General features: G+C 42.3%; 1 protein-coding gene across 1 annotated transcript in view; it reads right to left on the bottom strand.

The window, feature by feature from the left end:
• FBXO3 (F-box protein 3) overlaps positions 1–12,338 on the bottom strand; it is a 33,880-nt gene extending 21,542 nt beyond the window's left edge. Inside the window, exons 1-3 of the mRNA XM_086341101.1 lie at positions 12,212–12,338; positions 7,866–7,955; positions 5,433–5,596 (exon numbers count right to left, since the gene is read on the bottom strand). Of these exons, the coding sequence (XP_086197227.1) occupies positions 5,433–5,596; positions 7,866–7,955; positions 12,212–12,315 (358 nt within the window). The 5' untranslated portion in view covers positions 12,316–12,338. The remainder of the gene's footprint in view (positions 1–5,432; positions 5,597–7,865; positions 7,956–12,211) is intronic.
• Between the last annotated feature and the right edge of the window lie 1,927 nt (positions 12,339–14,265).

The following is a 14,265-nucleotide window of genomic DNA, read 5'->3' on the forward strand; positions in this document are numbered from 1 at the left end:
TTGCAACAGTTTACTGAGTTGTACACTTATGATCTGTGAACATTCCTTCGTTTATTTTTTATTTTTGATCTGTGCACATTTCTCTAGGCTGGTTAACATCGCTAGTGATAGCCTGTGGATATCACATACCTCCAGCTATGTGATAAGAGAAACATTTCACCTTGGTAGTAACCTGAAAACCCCTTAGTCCAGTCTAATCAGGAGTAATACTTTAGACAAAGTCGGTCTGAGGGACATCCTGCAAAACACCTGACCAGTACTGCTTCAACTGTCAAGGCTGTGAAAGATAAGGAAAGGCTGGAAAATTTCCACAGGCCAGAGGACAGTGAGGAGACACATGGCAACTAAATGCCATGTGGTATTCTTGACTGCGTGCAGGAACTGAAAAAGGATCTCACTGATGGAAAATCTGGGGAATTGCAAATAAAGTCCAGAGTTCAGTGAGCAGTAATGTGCCAGTGAAGACTTTAGTTTGACAGATGCCCCACGGGGTGGTATGTTAGGGGAAAATGAAGCTGGCCGAGGGGTACAGAGGAACCCTCTGTGCCATCTTTGCAACTGTCTTGTAATGTAAATTACTACAAAAAAAAGTTTATTTTTTAAAAAGTTCAGTATGAAAGTAAGCTGAATAGCTATCTGAACCAGAAGTTGAATGAGAAAAAATTACTATTTATATGGTTAGTGCTACATGTTGAACATTTAACATGTAACATTAAGAAACCAAGCATTTCTTGAAAACAGATAGCAAGACAGAAAAAAAAAAAAGTTAAATGACAACAAGGAAACATGGTGAAAGACAAATATAAAGAAACATGTTTTAGAGGGGCATTCTACTCTAACAGAATTTGGAAGCCAGACAGACCAGGGTCAAATCTCAGCTCTACCAATTACAGCTGGCCCTCTGTATCCACGGTTGTGGAACACAAGATACAAAGGGTCAACAATGGGACTTGCGCATCTTTGGATTTTGATATCCTGAGTGAGCCCTGGAACCAATCCGTTGTAGATACGATGGTATGACTAGACTGACTGTGATCTCTGGCAAGTTATTTCACCTCTTTAATCCGGTTTCCTCCTCTGCAAAATAGATGATGATAACCACCTACAGAGAATTACAGAGAGGATTAAGTAACTTTTGTATGAGGAGGAGGTGAAAAGATTACTAGGTGCCAAGAGGCCTAGAGTTCTAGAGTTCATCTCTGTTCCTCACCAGCTACAGGACCCTGCATACGTCACCTAAACTCTCTGAGACTGTTCCTTCACCTATAAAAAGAAAAGGGCTGTTAGAAATCAGGGATCCACAAACTACAGCCTGCAGGCCAAATACCACCTACTTCCCTAAATAAAGTTTTCTTGGAACACTGCCACACCCATTTGTTGTTGAATTGTCTATGGCTGCTTTCCCACAATAGCAGAGCTGAATAGCTGTCACAAAGGTCAACTGCCTATCAAAGCCTAAAATATGTACTAGCTGGTCATTTAAAGAAAAAGTTTGCTAATCCTTGGTCAAAATAATCTCTAAAAAGTCCCTTGACTCTAAAAATGTTAAGCCAACACTTAAGGTTAATATGAACTTCAAAGACATATGATATATACCATTAGACAGATTGCAACCTGGAACTTCCAGATATGCAAGTTGATTTAGAAAAGGCAGAGGAACCAGAGATCAAATTGCCAACATCTTTTGATCATTAAAAAAGTAAAGAGAAATCCAGAAAAACATCTACTTCTGCTGCATTGACTATGTTAAAACCTTTGTGTGGATCACAACAAACTGTGGAAAATTCTTCAAGAGATGGGCCTGACCTGCCTCCTGCGAAACCTGTGTGCAAGTCAAGAAGCAACAGTTAGAACTGGACATGCAAGAACACACTGGTTCCAAATTGGGAAAGGAGTACGACAAGGCTGTATACTGTCACCCTGTTTATTTAACTTATATGCAGAGTACATCATGAGAAACGCTGGCTGGATGAAGCATAAGCTGGAATCAAGATTGCCGGGAGAAAGCAATCACCTCAGATATGTAGATGACACCACCCTTATGGCAGTAAGCAAAGAGGAACTAAAGAGCCTCTTGATGAAGGTGAAAGAGGAGAGTGAGAAAGCTGGTTTAAAACTCAACATTCAAAAAACAAAGACCACAGCATCTGGTTATCACTTCATGGCAAACAGATGGGGAAACAATGCAACCAGTGACAGACTATTTTCTAGGGCTCCAAAATCACTTTGGATGGTGACTGCAGCCATGAAATTAAAAGATGCTTTCTCCTTGGAAGAAAAGCTATGACAAACCTAGACAGCATATTAAAAAGTAGAGACATAACTTTGCCTACAAAGGTTCATCTAGTCAAAGCTATGGTTTTTCCAGTAGCCATGTATAGATGTGAGAGCTGGACAATAAAAATGGCCGAGTGGGGAAGAAATGATGCCTTCGAACTGAGGTGCTAGAGAAGACTCTTCAGAGTCCCTTGGACTGCAATGAGATCTAACCAGTCAATCCTAAAAGGAATTAACCCTGAATATTCATTGGAAGGACTGATGCTGAAGCTGAAACTCCAATACTTTGGCCACCTAATATGAAGAGCCGACTCACTGGTAAAGACCCTGTTGCTGGGAAAGATTGAGGGCAAGAGGAGAAGGGGACGACAGAGGATGAGACGGTTGGATGGCATCATTGACTCAATGGACATGAGTTTGAGCAAACTCTGGGAGATGGTGAAGGACAGGGAAGCCTGGTGTGCTGCAGTCATGGGGTCGCAAAGCGTTGGACACGACTGAGTCACTGAATGACAACAACATGCCAATATACTATAATTTCAAGATACTTAATAAAAATTTTCCCAAGCCCAATGCCTATCTGCTTTCCAAGTTTCCTATCTGTAATCTCCATACCCTTGAAACTGAGTCAGGGATTATGGCCCCTGAGATGAATTAGCTAAGGTTCCTGACTCAGTCCTAGAACTCATGGGTCTACATGAATAGAACCCCCGATTTTCTAGATTTCAGAGCATTTGTCCTATTCCAACTCATAGCAAAGATCCTAGAGAACTGGCACTTAGTAGTAAAACAGGGGCTGTTAAGGAATTCTCTGACAACCTCACCTCCAACCACTAAGTACACAACTGTGAGCAGGGAGCCTGGGAATACCAACTGAGTGCCCCCCTAAAAAACTATAAAAGAAAAAAGGAAGAGGCCGCTATGTACCTTTAGTTTCTTCCTTTCCTGGTAGCTCCGTGCCTCAAAGGAGAACAGTAAATATATTCTCATATTCCAAATATCCTAATATTAGACTAGCTCTCTTAAGAGTCCTAAAATAATCTAAACAGAATAGGTTTTCTCTTCCTTCAACAGCTGTTAAGACCGCAGCTCTGGAATCAGTCCTGTATTCAAATCCTGGCTCAGCCTTTGCTTTATGATGGCAAACAACTTACTTAGATTTTTTTGCCTCAGGTAGCTCACCTATAAAATGAGAATAGTAATTGCCTACCTCATAGGATTTTGGCAATTTAAATGGAATAATACACAGTACTTAGCTTAGCGCCTAGCTTTGTGTTTAACAAATACTAGCTACTGCATGCTTGCTTCATGCTACATCACTTCAGTCGTGTAGGACTCTTTGAGACCCTATGGACTGTAGCCTGCCAAGCTCCTCTGTCCATGGGATTCTCTACGCAAGAACATTGGAGTGGATTGCCATTTCCTCCTCCAGGGGATCTTCCCAACCCAGGGATCGAACCTGCGTCTCTTACATTTCCTGCATTAGCAGGCAAGTTCTTTAGCACTAGCACCACCCAGGAAGTCCACTAAGCCTTACATATTTTACATATCACCACCAAATTACCTATTTTCAGAATTATTTTCCTCTTGAAATTTTTCAACCTCACATACGAAGTAGATGATATTTTTCTTTTCTTTCAAGGAAAAAAAACTAATAAAAATATTAATCAAGGGTACTGAGAGAGTCATTTCCTAGGCAGGTTGATAGGAAATCTAGGGGTCCCCAAGGAGAGAGGGGTCTGGAATTCTCAAGGAGGAAGAAAGGACAAACTTTTTTTCTTTCTCCACATTCCTTAAGATTATATAACAATAATGTATCCTGCCTGAGGACAGTCTCTAGATTAAGGACAGTCTTTAGATTAAACCTTCTGGCTAATTCTGTTATCTTAAAATGTAAATTATGGGAGTAGGTCTGATGAGGTCTTTACAACCTCCAGACATTCTTTGGATTCATTAGAGAGTATATAACTTCATTGTCAACACTAGCAAGCGGGTACTCTTTCTGCCCCCTTCTGATGCCTATGTCAGAAGCTTTCTCTATCTCCTTTATACTTCAATAAAACTTTATTACACAAAAGCTCTGAGCGATCAAGCCTCGTCTCTGGCCCCGGATTGAATTCTTCTCCTCTGGGGGCCAAGAATCCCGGTGTATTCACGTGATTCAACAACAACCTTTCAGTACTGTCCTTCAAAGCTCTACTCTCTCTACCAAATTATTCTTTCTTCTACTTCCTTGCAATTCAGTTTTAAGTAATTGGTCATGCAATCATGATTGTATGAAATTCATATTTGCATGGAAAAGTACAGCAGAAATATGAAATGTAAAAGGAATGCCCTTTCAAAAGAGACCTCAGTTCAAAAGGAATACGTTTGAGAAGAACTAATTCCAATTTCAGCTTAGCAAAACCAAAACACATATAAAATTCCTTTTAGTGGAGAAACCTGAAAAAAATTGGAGGCTAAAGCAGATTAAGTAGCATCTCCAATCCATTTATGTATTTCTTGGGCATAAATTTAAAAATCAAAGTAATGGGAAATAGCTTGTTAATATTTCTTGCCAAAATTAGACAATAATACTATGGTAGACACAGCACAGATTCTGGGGTCAAATAAACCTCACTTCAAATCTGAGTTTCATTATTCTGTGAGTGTCAAAGTGGGGATGAAAGTTTTCCCTATTCCATTACGCTGCTCTTCAGATGCTTAAAAACCCGGTCTGTCAATATTTGGTCTTTCCTAATACCAGGCTGTCAAATAAACACTTACTTGTACTGAAAACAGAGAAGAGGGTTGATACAGCAGGCAATTCTTCAATTAAAAAAAAGTCTTTTAAAAGAAATTACAATAGGTATCCTCAAGCAATTTTAGCATTACTAGTTTCTTTACGTAAAACAAATGTAAAGATCAAATGAGTTCAGCTTCCCTTCTAATAAAGAATCATGTGGGTGCCGAGGTGGGCAAAAATAGGGCAAGCACTAGAGCCGGTGTCCTCTGAGCAAATTAGGCTTCCCGTTTCCTTGACCAAATGTGAATGATGCATTACAGATACTGTTGGATTAGCACAGATCAGCACAGGAGATAGAAACCTAAAGTTATTTAACCTATTTAAACTAGAGTCACTAAAATGAAGAAGGGAGACCTTGTATTCCCAATACCTTTCAGAGATAAAACCATCCGAGGACATCTGGGTTCCAAGTATTTCTTGAGATCATCCCAGGCCTTTTTAATAGCAGCATAATGGTCAATATATCGTCCTACATCAGAGTAAGTATCAATGAAGAGGGATTTCCAACACTGGTTCTTCTGTGTTTTCTCTTCCCTAAATAGATTTAAAAATAAAATTAAAAATATTTTACAATGAAATTAGCATATATTTTACACAATTACCAACATACTTTATTGGGAATTTGTGGCTACTTTTGTCTTCCTTTTCATTTATTTTAGCTACAAATGAAGACTAGATAATAAACAGTGACACATACATCAAAAAATTTAACAAGTTATTCCTGGAATAGTGAGATTATGAGTCACTTATTTTTTTTACTTTCTATTTATTATTTTTTTAAGTTTTCTAATCCTTAATAAGATATAATATGAATAATATATGGGATATGAATTTCAACTTACTCCTAAAAACATACCAATTGTAAAATTTTAAAATATATATTTAGCTTTTCCATTTTAGAGAACATTTAGAAACTAATGACAGGCTATATTAATCTAATTTATCTACACTGGATTAACCAGAGAATCAATATAGCACAGCAAAGGAACCAAAATTCAACATTTCTGTTTGGTACAATTCCACAAGCATTTACTGTCTATTTAGCCACTGAGGACATTGAAAATAAGGCATATTTTTTGCCTTCAAAGAATGTAATCTAATCAGGGAGAAAGAATGAAATATAAATTTAAGAGTCAGAAGTGGTACAGGATAAGGCAGCCAGAATAACACACTAGTAGCTTGGACCTTATCCTCTAGAGAGCCACTGAAGAGTTGTAACAGGGGAATGAAAAGAGTGGACCTGTGCTTGTGGTTTGGGAGGGGTGTACTAGAGGTGTATACTAGAGGCACAGGCACCGGTTGGAAAGGTTCTGCAGCAGTCCGGTAAAGGACGATGAACTGAACTAAAGCGGTGGTGGCTAAATGAAATGAGAAGAAAGATCCAAGAAACATACAGGGGCTAAAGTCAGAAAGGCTTGGTCACTGAATGAGGTAGGGAGAGAAGGACAGAAGAGATGCAGGATGCTTGGATGCCAGGATGGATGGTACCGCTATGACGGCAGGAATACAGGAGGACCAGGTTTAGGGATGGGGAGAACAATTCAGGGTGTTGTATGTACATGTGTGTGTGTGTTTTTTGGGGTGAGGGGAGTGGTAGGAAAGAAGTAACCTTTTATTCATCTAAGTAATACACATATTATTAAAACCAAAAAGTACCGAAGAACTTATAATGAAAAGCTAGGCAGTCTCCTGTTCTAAATCCAACTCTTCAAAGGAAACTTTAGTTACTTCCGGAAAGTATTGCTATAATTCTAAATGCTTATTCCTCTAGCTGTTTTTTTAATTTTTTAAATTTTTGGCTGCACTGAGTCTTTGCTGCTGCGTCTGGGCTTTCTATAGTTGAGGTGAGCGGGGGCTACTCTCTAGCTGTGGTGTGATGGCTTCTCACTGCAGTGCCTTCTCCTGTTGCAGAGCACAGGCTCTCGAGCACATGGGCTTCAGCAGTTGCAGCGAGTGGCCTCAGGAGTTGAGCACACAGGCTCAGTAGTTGTGACACACGGGCTCAGTAGTTGTGACACATGGGCTTAGCTCCACAGCATGTGGGATCTTCTTGGACCAGGGATTGAACCCATGTCCCCTAAAATGGCTGGCAGATTCTTAACCACTGGACCACCAGGGACGTCCCTATTCCTCTAGTTCTTGATTTATCAATTTTATATCTATCTACTGATACCCCAAACAATAAAAGGTCAGGATGAAGCAATACTTAAAATTCCTTCTTCCTCATTCTTTCTCCTTCCAATGTTTAGAGGCTCTGTTATTTTTAGTTCTACTCAATAGCTTAGCTTTAAATAATATTTTTAAACCTCTGTTTCTTGCTTCATCAACTTCAGTTACCACCTGACTCCCCTCAACCTAAGAAAAAGATATTAGCAATCCTACCCTTTCTTTCACCTTTTCCAACTCCCACCTTCTGTCATGTACACTTTTATTTTATCAAATTAATTAAAATTTACTGAATTTGGTGAACCCTGTGGGTCATCCAGTGGAAAGTCCAGCAGACAGTTATGCAAACAAATCTGGGGTTCAGTGGCAATGTCTGGCGTGGACACTCAGGTTTGGGAGTTAGAAGTATACAAGTCATCTCTACAAATTGCAGCAGTGCATGCAGGAGACTTCACAGAGGGAGAAGAACAGTTAGCCAAGAACAGAAGCTTGGAGAACACCTGCGTTTACTGGCAGGCACAAGAAGAGCCATCAAAGGTGTTAAAGAGACAAGGCTTAGAGAGGAGAATCAAGACAGACTAGCACTAATGAAAGCCAAGAGCCCAATTTCAAGAATACATGTTTCCCAAATACTCACTCGGATATCAGCCAGTATTTTTTGCAATGTCTTCTCCACAGCGGATCATGACTTGATAGCTGGCTGAGTCTTCGACTGACATAGCAACAGCTGGCAGTAACCAGATTCATGGTTAGTATAAAAGAAAACAAGAAAGCAATTTAGAAATGATGATGAAAATATTCAATGTTAAATTCTGTTTTGTTCCTTTTGCTTTTCTCCCACTATCTACCCTTATAACCACAAAACAGTATTTTCTAAAACCTGTTTAATGTGTTAGCTAGTATAATTACCTTGTGAGTAGTGAAATCTCAACTATTTGAGTTCACAAACACACTGCAAAATGTTTACAATTTTAATTTTCATACAAAAGTCTATGAAACATATAAACCATTGGATTTATTTCAAATCAAAGAGTTTTCCTATACTCATTATTGGGCAGTAATCATTTCTATAAACAGAAATGTTATGCAGATGTAAAGAAAGTGTTTTTTCTTTTTAAGATCTGTGAGACATTTGATATTAAATACATAGGCCTTCTGTTTGTTCTAATTTTTTTTCTTAACAGGAATATGTAGCCAAAACCACTTTTCAATTATAGGAACTATTGGAAAACCCACTTATAAAAGATGTTAGATTCACAACAGTTCTGATTCAGTATCCATGGCTATTCAACTTAGGGTCAACTGCTCAAAAATATGAAATATTAGAAATAATTTTCTTATTATATAGAGATTTCTAACACAATAGTGCTTGATTCCTGTAAATCCTTCCCTATGTAATTAATTCAAAAAAGAATGAACTTGAGATTTTTAAAAATGGATTTCTATCCTTTCAGAAGAGAAGTCACAAGTTAGAGAAAGTAGGTAGATATTAAAAGATTTTACTTGGGCAATAACTAATCAATTAAGGGAATCTTAAATTACATAGGATTTGTCAAGGCCGTGAGTGGGGCATGTTAAAAAACAACTAATGCTAAACAGAATAGGCTTTGTTCACTTTTCAGATATTACACAAACATCATTCTCATCCTTTTCAGCCACTCTCAGGAGACGCCCAAACTAACATTTGCAAAACTAGGAATCCCTCCAATTTTGTGAATTCAAGAGTCCCCTATCTCTTTTTTAGGTCCTTTTCTATCAATATCCCAAGACTTAAACACCATAAAAGAATCTCTGGAATGTGCACCAGAGGTGATTATTGATGGACATTAAGGATGAAAACTACTGTCCTAGAGCTTCTGACTCAGTCGGCATGGGGTGAAGTCTGTACCTCGGGCATGATATGTATATTTTTAAAGTGCCACATATAATTCTGATACGCAGTGAGACTCAAACTGTGAAGTTTACATTACACAATGATCCCAATAGACTAATCAATCCAACACAATCCAGTTCAGCAAATATGTACCAAAACCTTCAGAAGGTTAGCAATGGGAGGGACACTTGAAAAATCTGAGCTACATACTACAGGAAAGTCACAGTACATTGGAAACTTTTCTGTGGATAAAATTCGATGGCATTTGTGTCAACTTGTTTGGGCTAAGGGATGCCCAGATAGCTAATTAAACACTATTTCCTGTCAGATGTTGCCGGAAAAAATGAGCCTTCGAACTGGCGGACTAAGTTAGCCAAACGGCCCTCCCCAATACGGGTGGGCATCATCCGACCCATTGAGGGCCTGAATAGAACAAAAAGGCAGAGGAAGGCTGAGTTCACTCTCTGCCTGACCACTAATTTGGGACACTGATCTTATCCTGCCTTTGCACTCCTGGTTCTCAGGTTTTAGAGCCATATCGGAATCACTTCTCCAGCTCCCTACCCTTCAAACTATATCACCAGCTTTCTTGGGTCTCCAGCTTGCACATGGCGGACTATAGGAAAGAGCCTCCACAATTCATGAGCAAATACCTTAAAATAAGCCACACATACACACACATATTGGTTCTGCTTCCTTCAAGAACCCTGACTAATACAGTATTCAACTCAGTTTACTTCTGCAAACATTTATAGAGGGATCATGTCACTTTGGTTTAAAACTTTGATTACGACCTAAAACATTTATAATAAATTTGAACTCCCTCACCTTGTTTTACAAGGTCCTTCATGATCTCACCAGTCTCTGCTCAGCCTCTCTGCCTGTGACTCACTCCCTACCTCCTGCAACACCAGTCTTCTAGCTCTTCCAACAGGCTCTGCTATCCTCCAATCAGCTCCTGAAAACACGGGTCCTTCTGCCAGGACTGCTCTATGCTGTCTATCATATATGGCAGCTCCTTCCAGTCTGAATCAGCTCCTTAACAGAGTCACTGATTCATTTCCTTCATAGCACACAGCAGCTCTTGTAATTATGCACTTGTTCTCCATCTTGCCCATTAGACTGTAAGAGCTTATAAGAGGGTCCTTATGTGTCTTGTTCACTATTGTTGCCCCAGCATTTAATAGGCTGGCACACAGAAACGATCAAAAAAAACAAAAACAAAAACCTGTTGAATAAACAGTGACTACAAAGACAAACAATACAGTCTTTATATTTAAGAAATGCACAATCTGTCTGGTATGGTAAATGAACTCTGCAGAGGGAGGAAGAAAGGTAGAGATCGGACTCAGGAGAGGGGGTCTTAAAGGAATTCATCTTGCTAGGATGAGAAGAGGGGAGCATGGTATTCCAGGCAAGGTCAAGAGTTTAAGCCACAGAACAAAAAAGGCACAAGTGTGGTATGCTGGCTGAGGTCAATTTGGATAGAGTGGACCATGTCAAATAATAAGGGCCTTAAATGCTCCCTGAAGTTTAGGTTATAATCTGTAAATAACGAGCAGCATTACAGGATTTTTAGGATCTGTCTTAGAAAGATCATTCTGAGAGCAAGGTAGCCCATTAGATCAAGAGTGTGTGTAGTGTTAGATTTCTAAAAGGCTATAAGTGTTAGTCGCTCAGTCGTGCCCGACTCTTTGCAACCCCATGGACTGCAGCCCACCAGGCTCCTCTGTCCATGAGATTTTTCCAGGCAAGGATACTGGAGTGGGTCACCATTTCCTTCTCCAGGGGATCTTCCCAACCCGGGGATCGAACCCGGGTCTCCTGCACTGCAGGCAGATTCTTTATCGAACCCGGGTCTCCTACACTGCAGGCAGATTCTTTACCAACTGAGCTACAAGGGAAGCCCCTAAAAGGCCCTAGCAACACAATATTTCAGATGAGAGTTTGCAGCTGGAACAGACTTTTCCAAAGAAAAGACAAACTTTATTACAAGCGTGAGTAGAGAAAAATTTGTTTTCTAGAAAAATTAAAATGTTACAGGTATTAATGTAGATAGCAGCCAGAAACTGGAGTTATCTCTCTGTCACCACTTAGCTAGACAAACGAACAGCTGCCACCAACTTCAAGAAAGCTGCATGTCTACAAGGATCCCTGACAACACAGGGTACAGTCAACAAACTGCTAGAATCCAATGGTTAATCAAACAAAACAAAACGAATCTCTCCTACCTATCCTTAAGAGGGCCACTTTGCCTCCTCTGCAAATACATATGGTGGCCCAAGAAAGAGGCATGCCACCAGCTGTCAAGGGTGTAAACAGCGCCATTTCTTCCACCATTCCAGGCAGTCCCAAGCGCTGAAGGAACCTGGCATTTAACCACCCCTACCAGCAACCGGTGTTTATTTTTGGAACAGACGCGGGCAACTTGGGAAACCCAAAGCATACAGGAGGGAAGATGGTCACCTGTATCGCAACACCGGAAGTCAGTACCAAAACAAAATCCAACATGCAACCGTGAGGAGGAAGGCTGAAAACAAAACAATTATACAGCAGAGAAGATTGAAAGTGAGCCTGCCAGATATAACGTTGCCGCAGAAGTCGCACCCAGGGGTGAGGGGGTCGCCCGGCTCCTCTCCCGCGTCCCACTGGCCCACTTTGGCGCCCGACTCCGAAGGCCTCCGGCCCAGGCAGAGAGAAGAGGGCTCTGCCGCCGGGACGGAGACTTTTTCAAAGCGGCCAAGGCTGCCGGGATCGGGCAGAGACGCCGGGGGTCCGGAGGTGCGGGCCGCGGGCGTCCGCGGGCCGGCAGCGGGGAGTAGTATCTCCCGGCTTCCAACTGGGCCTCGCTGAGGCCCGGGAGAGAGGGCTCTTGTCGCTCCTCAGGCCTGGGCCCCGGACGCGAGGAAGACCTCAAGGCGGGGACCCTTCCGCCGCGGTCTCACCCCGGCCCCCCGAGGGACCCTGCAGGATCAGGGTGGCCCTGGCGTCACCTTCTAGGTGACACCCGAGTCCAGGTTCGGTCGGCGAGCCGGGCCTCCGTCCTCCCTGCCTTACACCACCTCCCTTACCCGCGAACCCCACCCCTGCCATGTGCCTCGTCCCATTACTTGATTAGGTCCCGGTAGTCCAAGAAGGATAAGATGAGGAGCAGGGGGTCGGTGGGCAGCGATTCTAGGGTTAGGGGCGCCGACTCGGTATCCATGGCCGCCATCTTGCCTGGCCCAGTGCAGGCCTGGCCACGCCCCGGCCACGCCCCGGCCACGCCCCCTCCGCCACAGCCCGCGCCGCTCCCCAGCCACCGGCACAGGTTTGTTATGTAATCGACAGGAGAGCAGGATAGCCCGCCCACAGAGCGGCCCGATAGGCGGTTCCCCGGAAGGCTCCGCCTTCTGCCTTGCCGGCCGAGCGCGCGTGCCCCGGGAACCGGCTTACCCAAGCTACTCTAGGTCTGCCGAGTGCTCCTGTGCTCTCCCTTAGATTCCCCCGGGCTCCCTCCTCCCATTCCGATCCCTAAACCTACCCAGTCCGGACCTCTTTGAGAGTTTATTACTAAATTTGATTGGGTCACTCTCACGAGAAATTTTACATCCGCTATCCTGGAAGCTTGGCCTCAAGTTCTCTCTCTGTCTTTGGTCCCGAAATCCATTGTTTCTCTTCGTTTTCCGACCGAGAAATCCCTCGTTTCTCTTTTTAGCCTCCCTGGCCCGGCGTGTCGCTTACACACAGCAGGAGCCTTGTCCACTCTGTAGGGGGCAGAGTTGGGAATCAACTAGAGGCGCTGGTGGAAGGCTCTTCTTCCAAACTAAGGAAATGGTTATCGAGGGCATAATTTTAACCCCCTCCCAAGTAAAAGGTGCATAGGGTCTGAATCTATTTGGTGCTCTCAATTTGGTCGTCACGGTTGTTTTTCAACATTTTAGGGCAATGCAAGTGTATAATAAATTTTTGTTTTTGTGAAGGGGGGGTTGAGGCCTCAATGGGCTTAGACAATAAGGTGTTAATTTGGAGATGGGAGACATGTCCTGGACTGAGAGCTAAGGAATAGATCACTTAGCAGATTTCTTCTTTTCTGTTTCTTTCCCAATGCAGTGTGGTGTAAAGAGCTTGAGGGAGTCCAGTCAGACCTGGACTTCATCAGTTCAGTTCAGTCGCGTCCAACTCTTTGTGACCCCATGAACTGCAGCATGCCAGGCCTCCCTGTCCATCACCAACTCCCAGAGTCCACCCAAACACATGTCCATTGAGTCGGCGATGCCATCCAACGATCTCAATCTCTGTCGTCCCCCTCTCCTCCTGCCCTCAAACTTTCCCAGCATCAGAGTCTTTTCAAATGAGTCAGCTGTTTGCATCAGGTGGCCAAAGTACTGGAGTTTCAGCTTTAGCATCATTCCTTCCAAAGAAATCCCAGGGCTGATCTCCTTCAGAATGGACTGGTTGGATCTCCTTGCAGTCCAAAGGACTCTCAAATGTCTTCTCCAACACCACAGTTCAAAAGCATCAATTCTTCGGCGTTCAGCTTTCTTCACAGTCCAACTCTCACATCCATACATGACCACTGGAAAAACCATTTCACACGCTAGTAAAGTAATGCTCAAAATTCTCCAAGCCAGGCTTCAGCAATATGTGAACCGTGAACTTCCAGTTGTTCAAGCTGGTTTTAGAAAAGGCAGAGGAACCAGAGACCAAATTGCCAACATCCGCTGGATCATCGAAAAAGCAAGAGAGTTCCAGAAAAACATCTATTTCTGCTTTATTGACTGTGCCAAAGCCTTTGACTGTGTGGATCACAATAAACTGTGGAAAATTCTTCTCCAACACCACAGTTTAAAAGCATCAATTCTTTGGCGTTCAGCTTTCTTCACAGTCCAACTCTCACATCCATACATGACCACTGGAAAAACCATAGCCTTGACTAGACGGACCTTTGTTGGCAAAGTAATGTCTCTGCTTTTCAATATGCTGTCTAGGTTGGTCATAACTTTCCTTCCAAGGAGTAAGCATCTTTTAATTTCATGGCTGCGGTCACCATCTACAGTGATTTTGGAGCCCAGAAAAATAGAGTCAGCCACTGTTTCCCCATCTATTTGCCATGAACATAACATGATCTTAGTTTTCTGAATGTTGAGCTTTAAGCTAACTTTTTCACTCTCCTCTTTCACTT

This window comes from Bos grunniens, chromosome 15 (genome assembly GCF_055505025.1).
Source record: "Bos grunniens cultivar Pamir isolate PY7600 chromosome 15, Bosgru_T2T1.0, whole genome shotgun sequence".
NCBI lineage: Eukaryota > Metazoa > Chordata > Mammalia > Artiodactyla > Bovidae > Bos > Bos grunniens.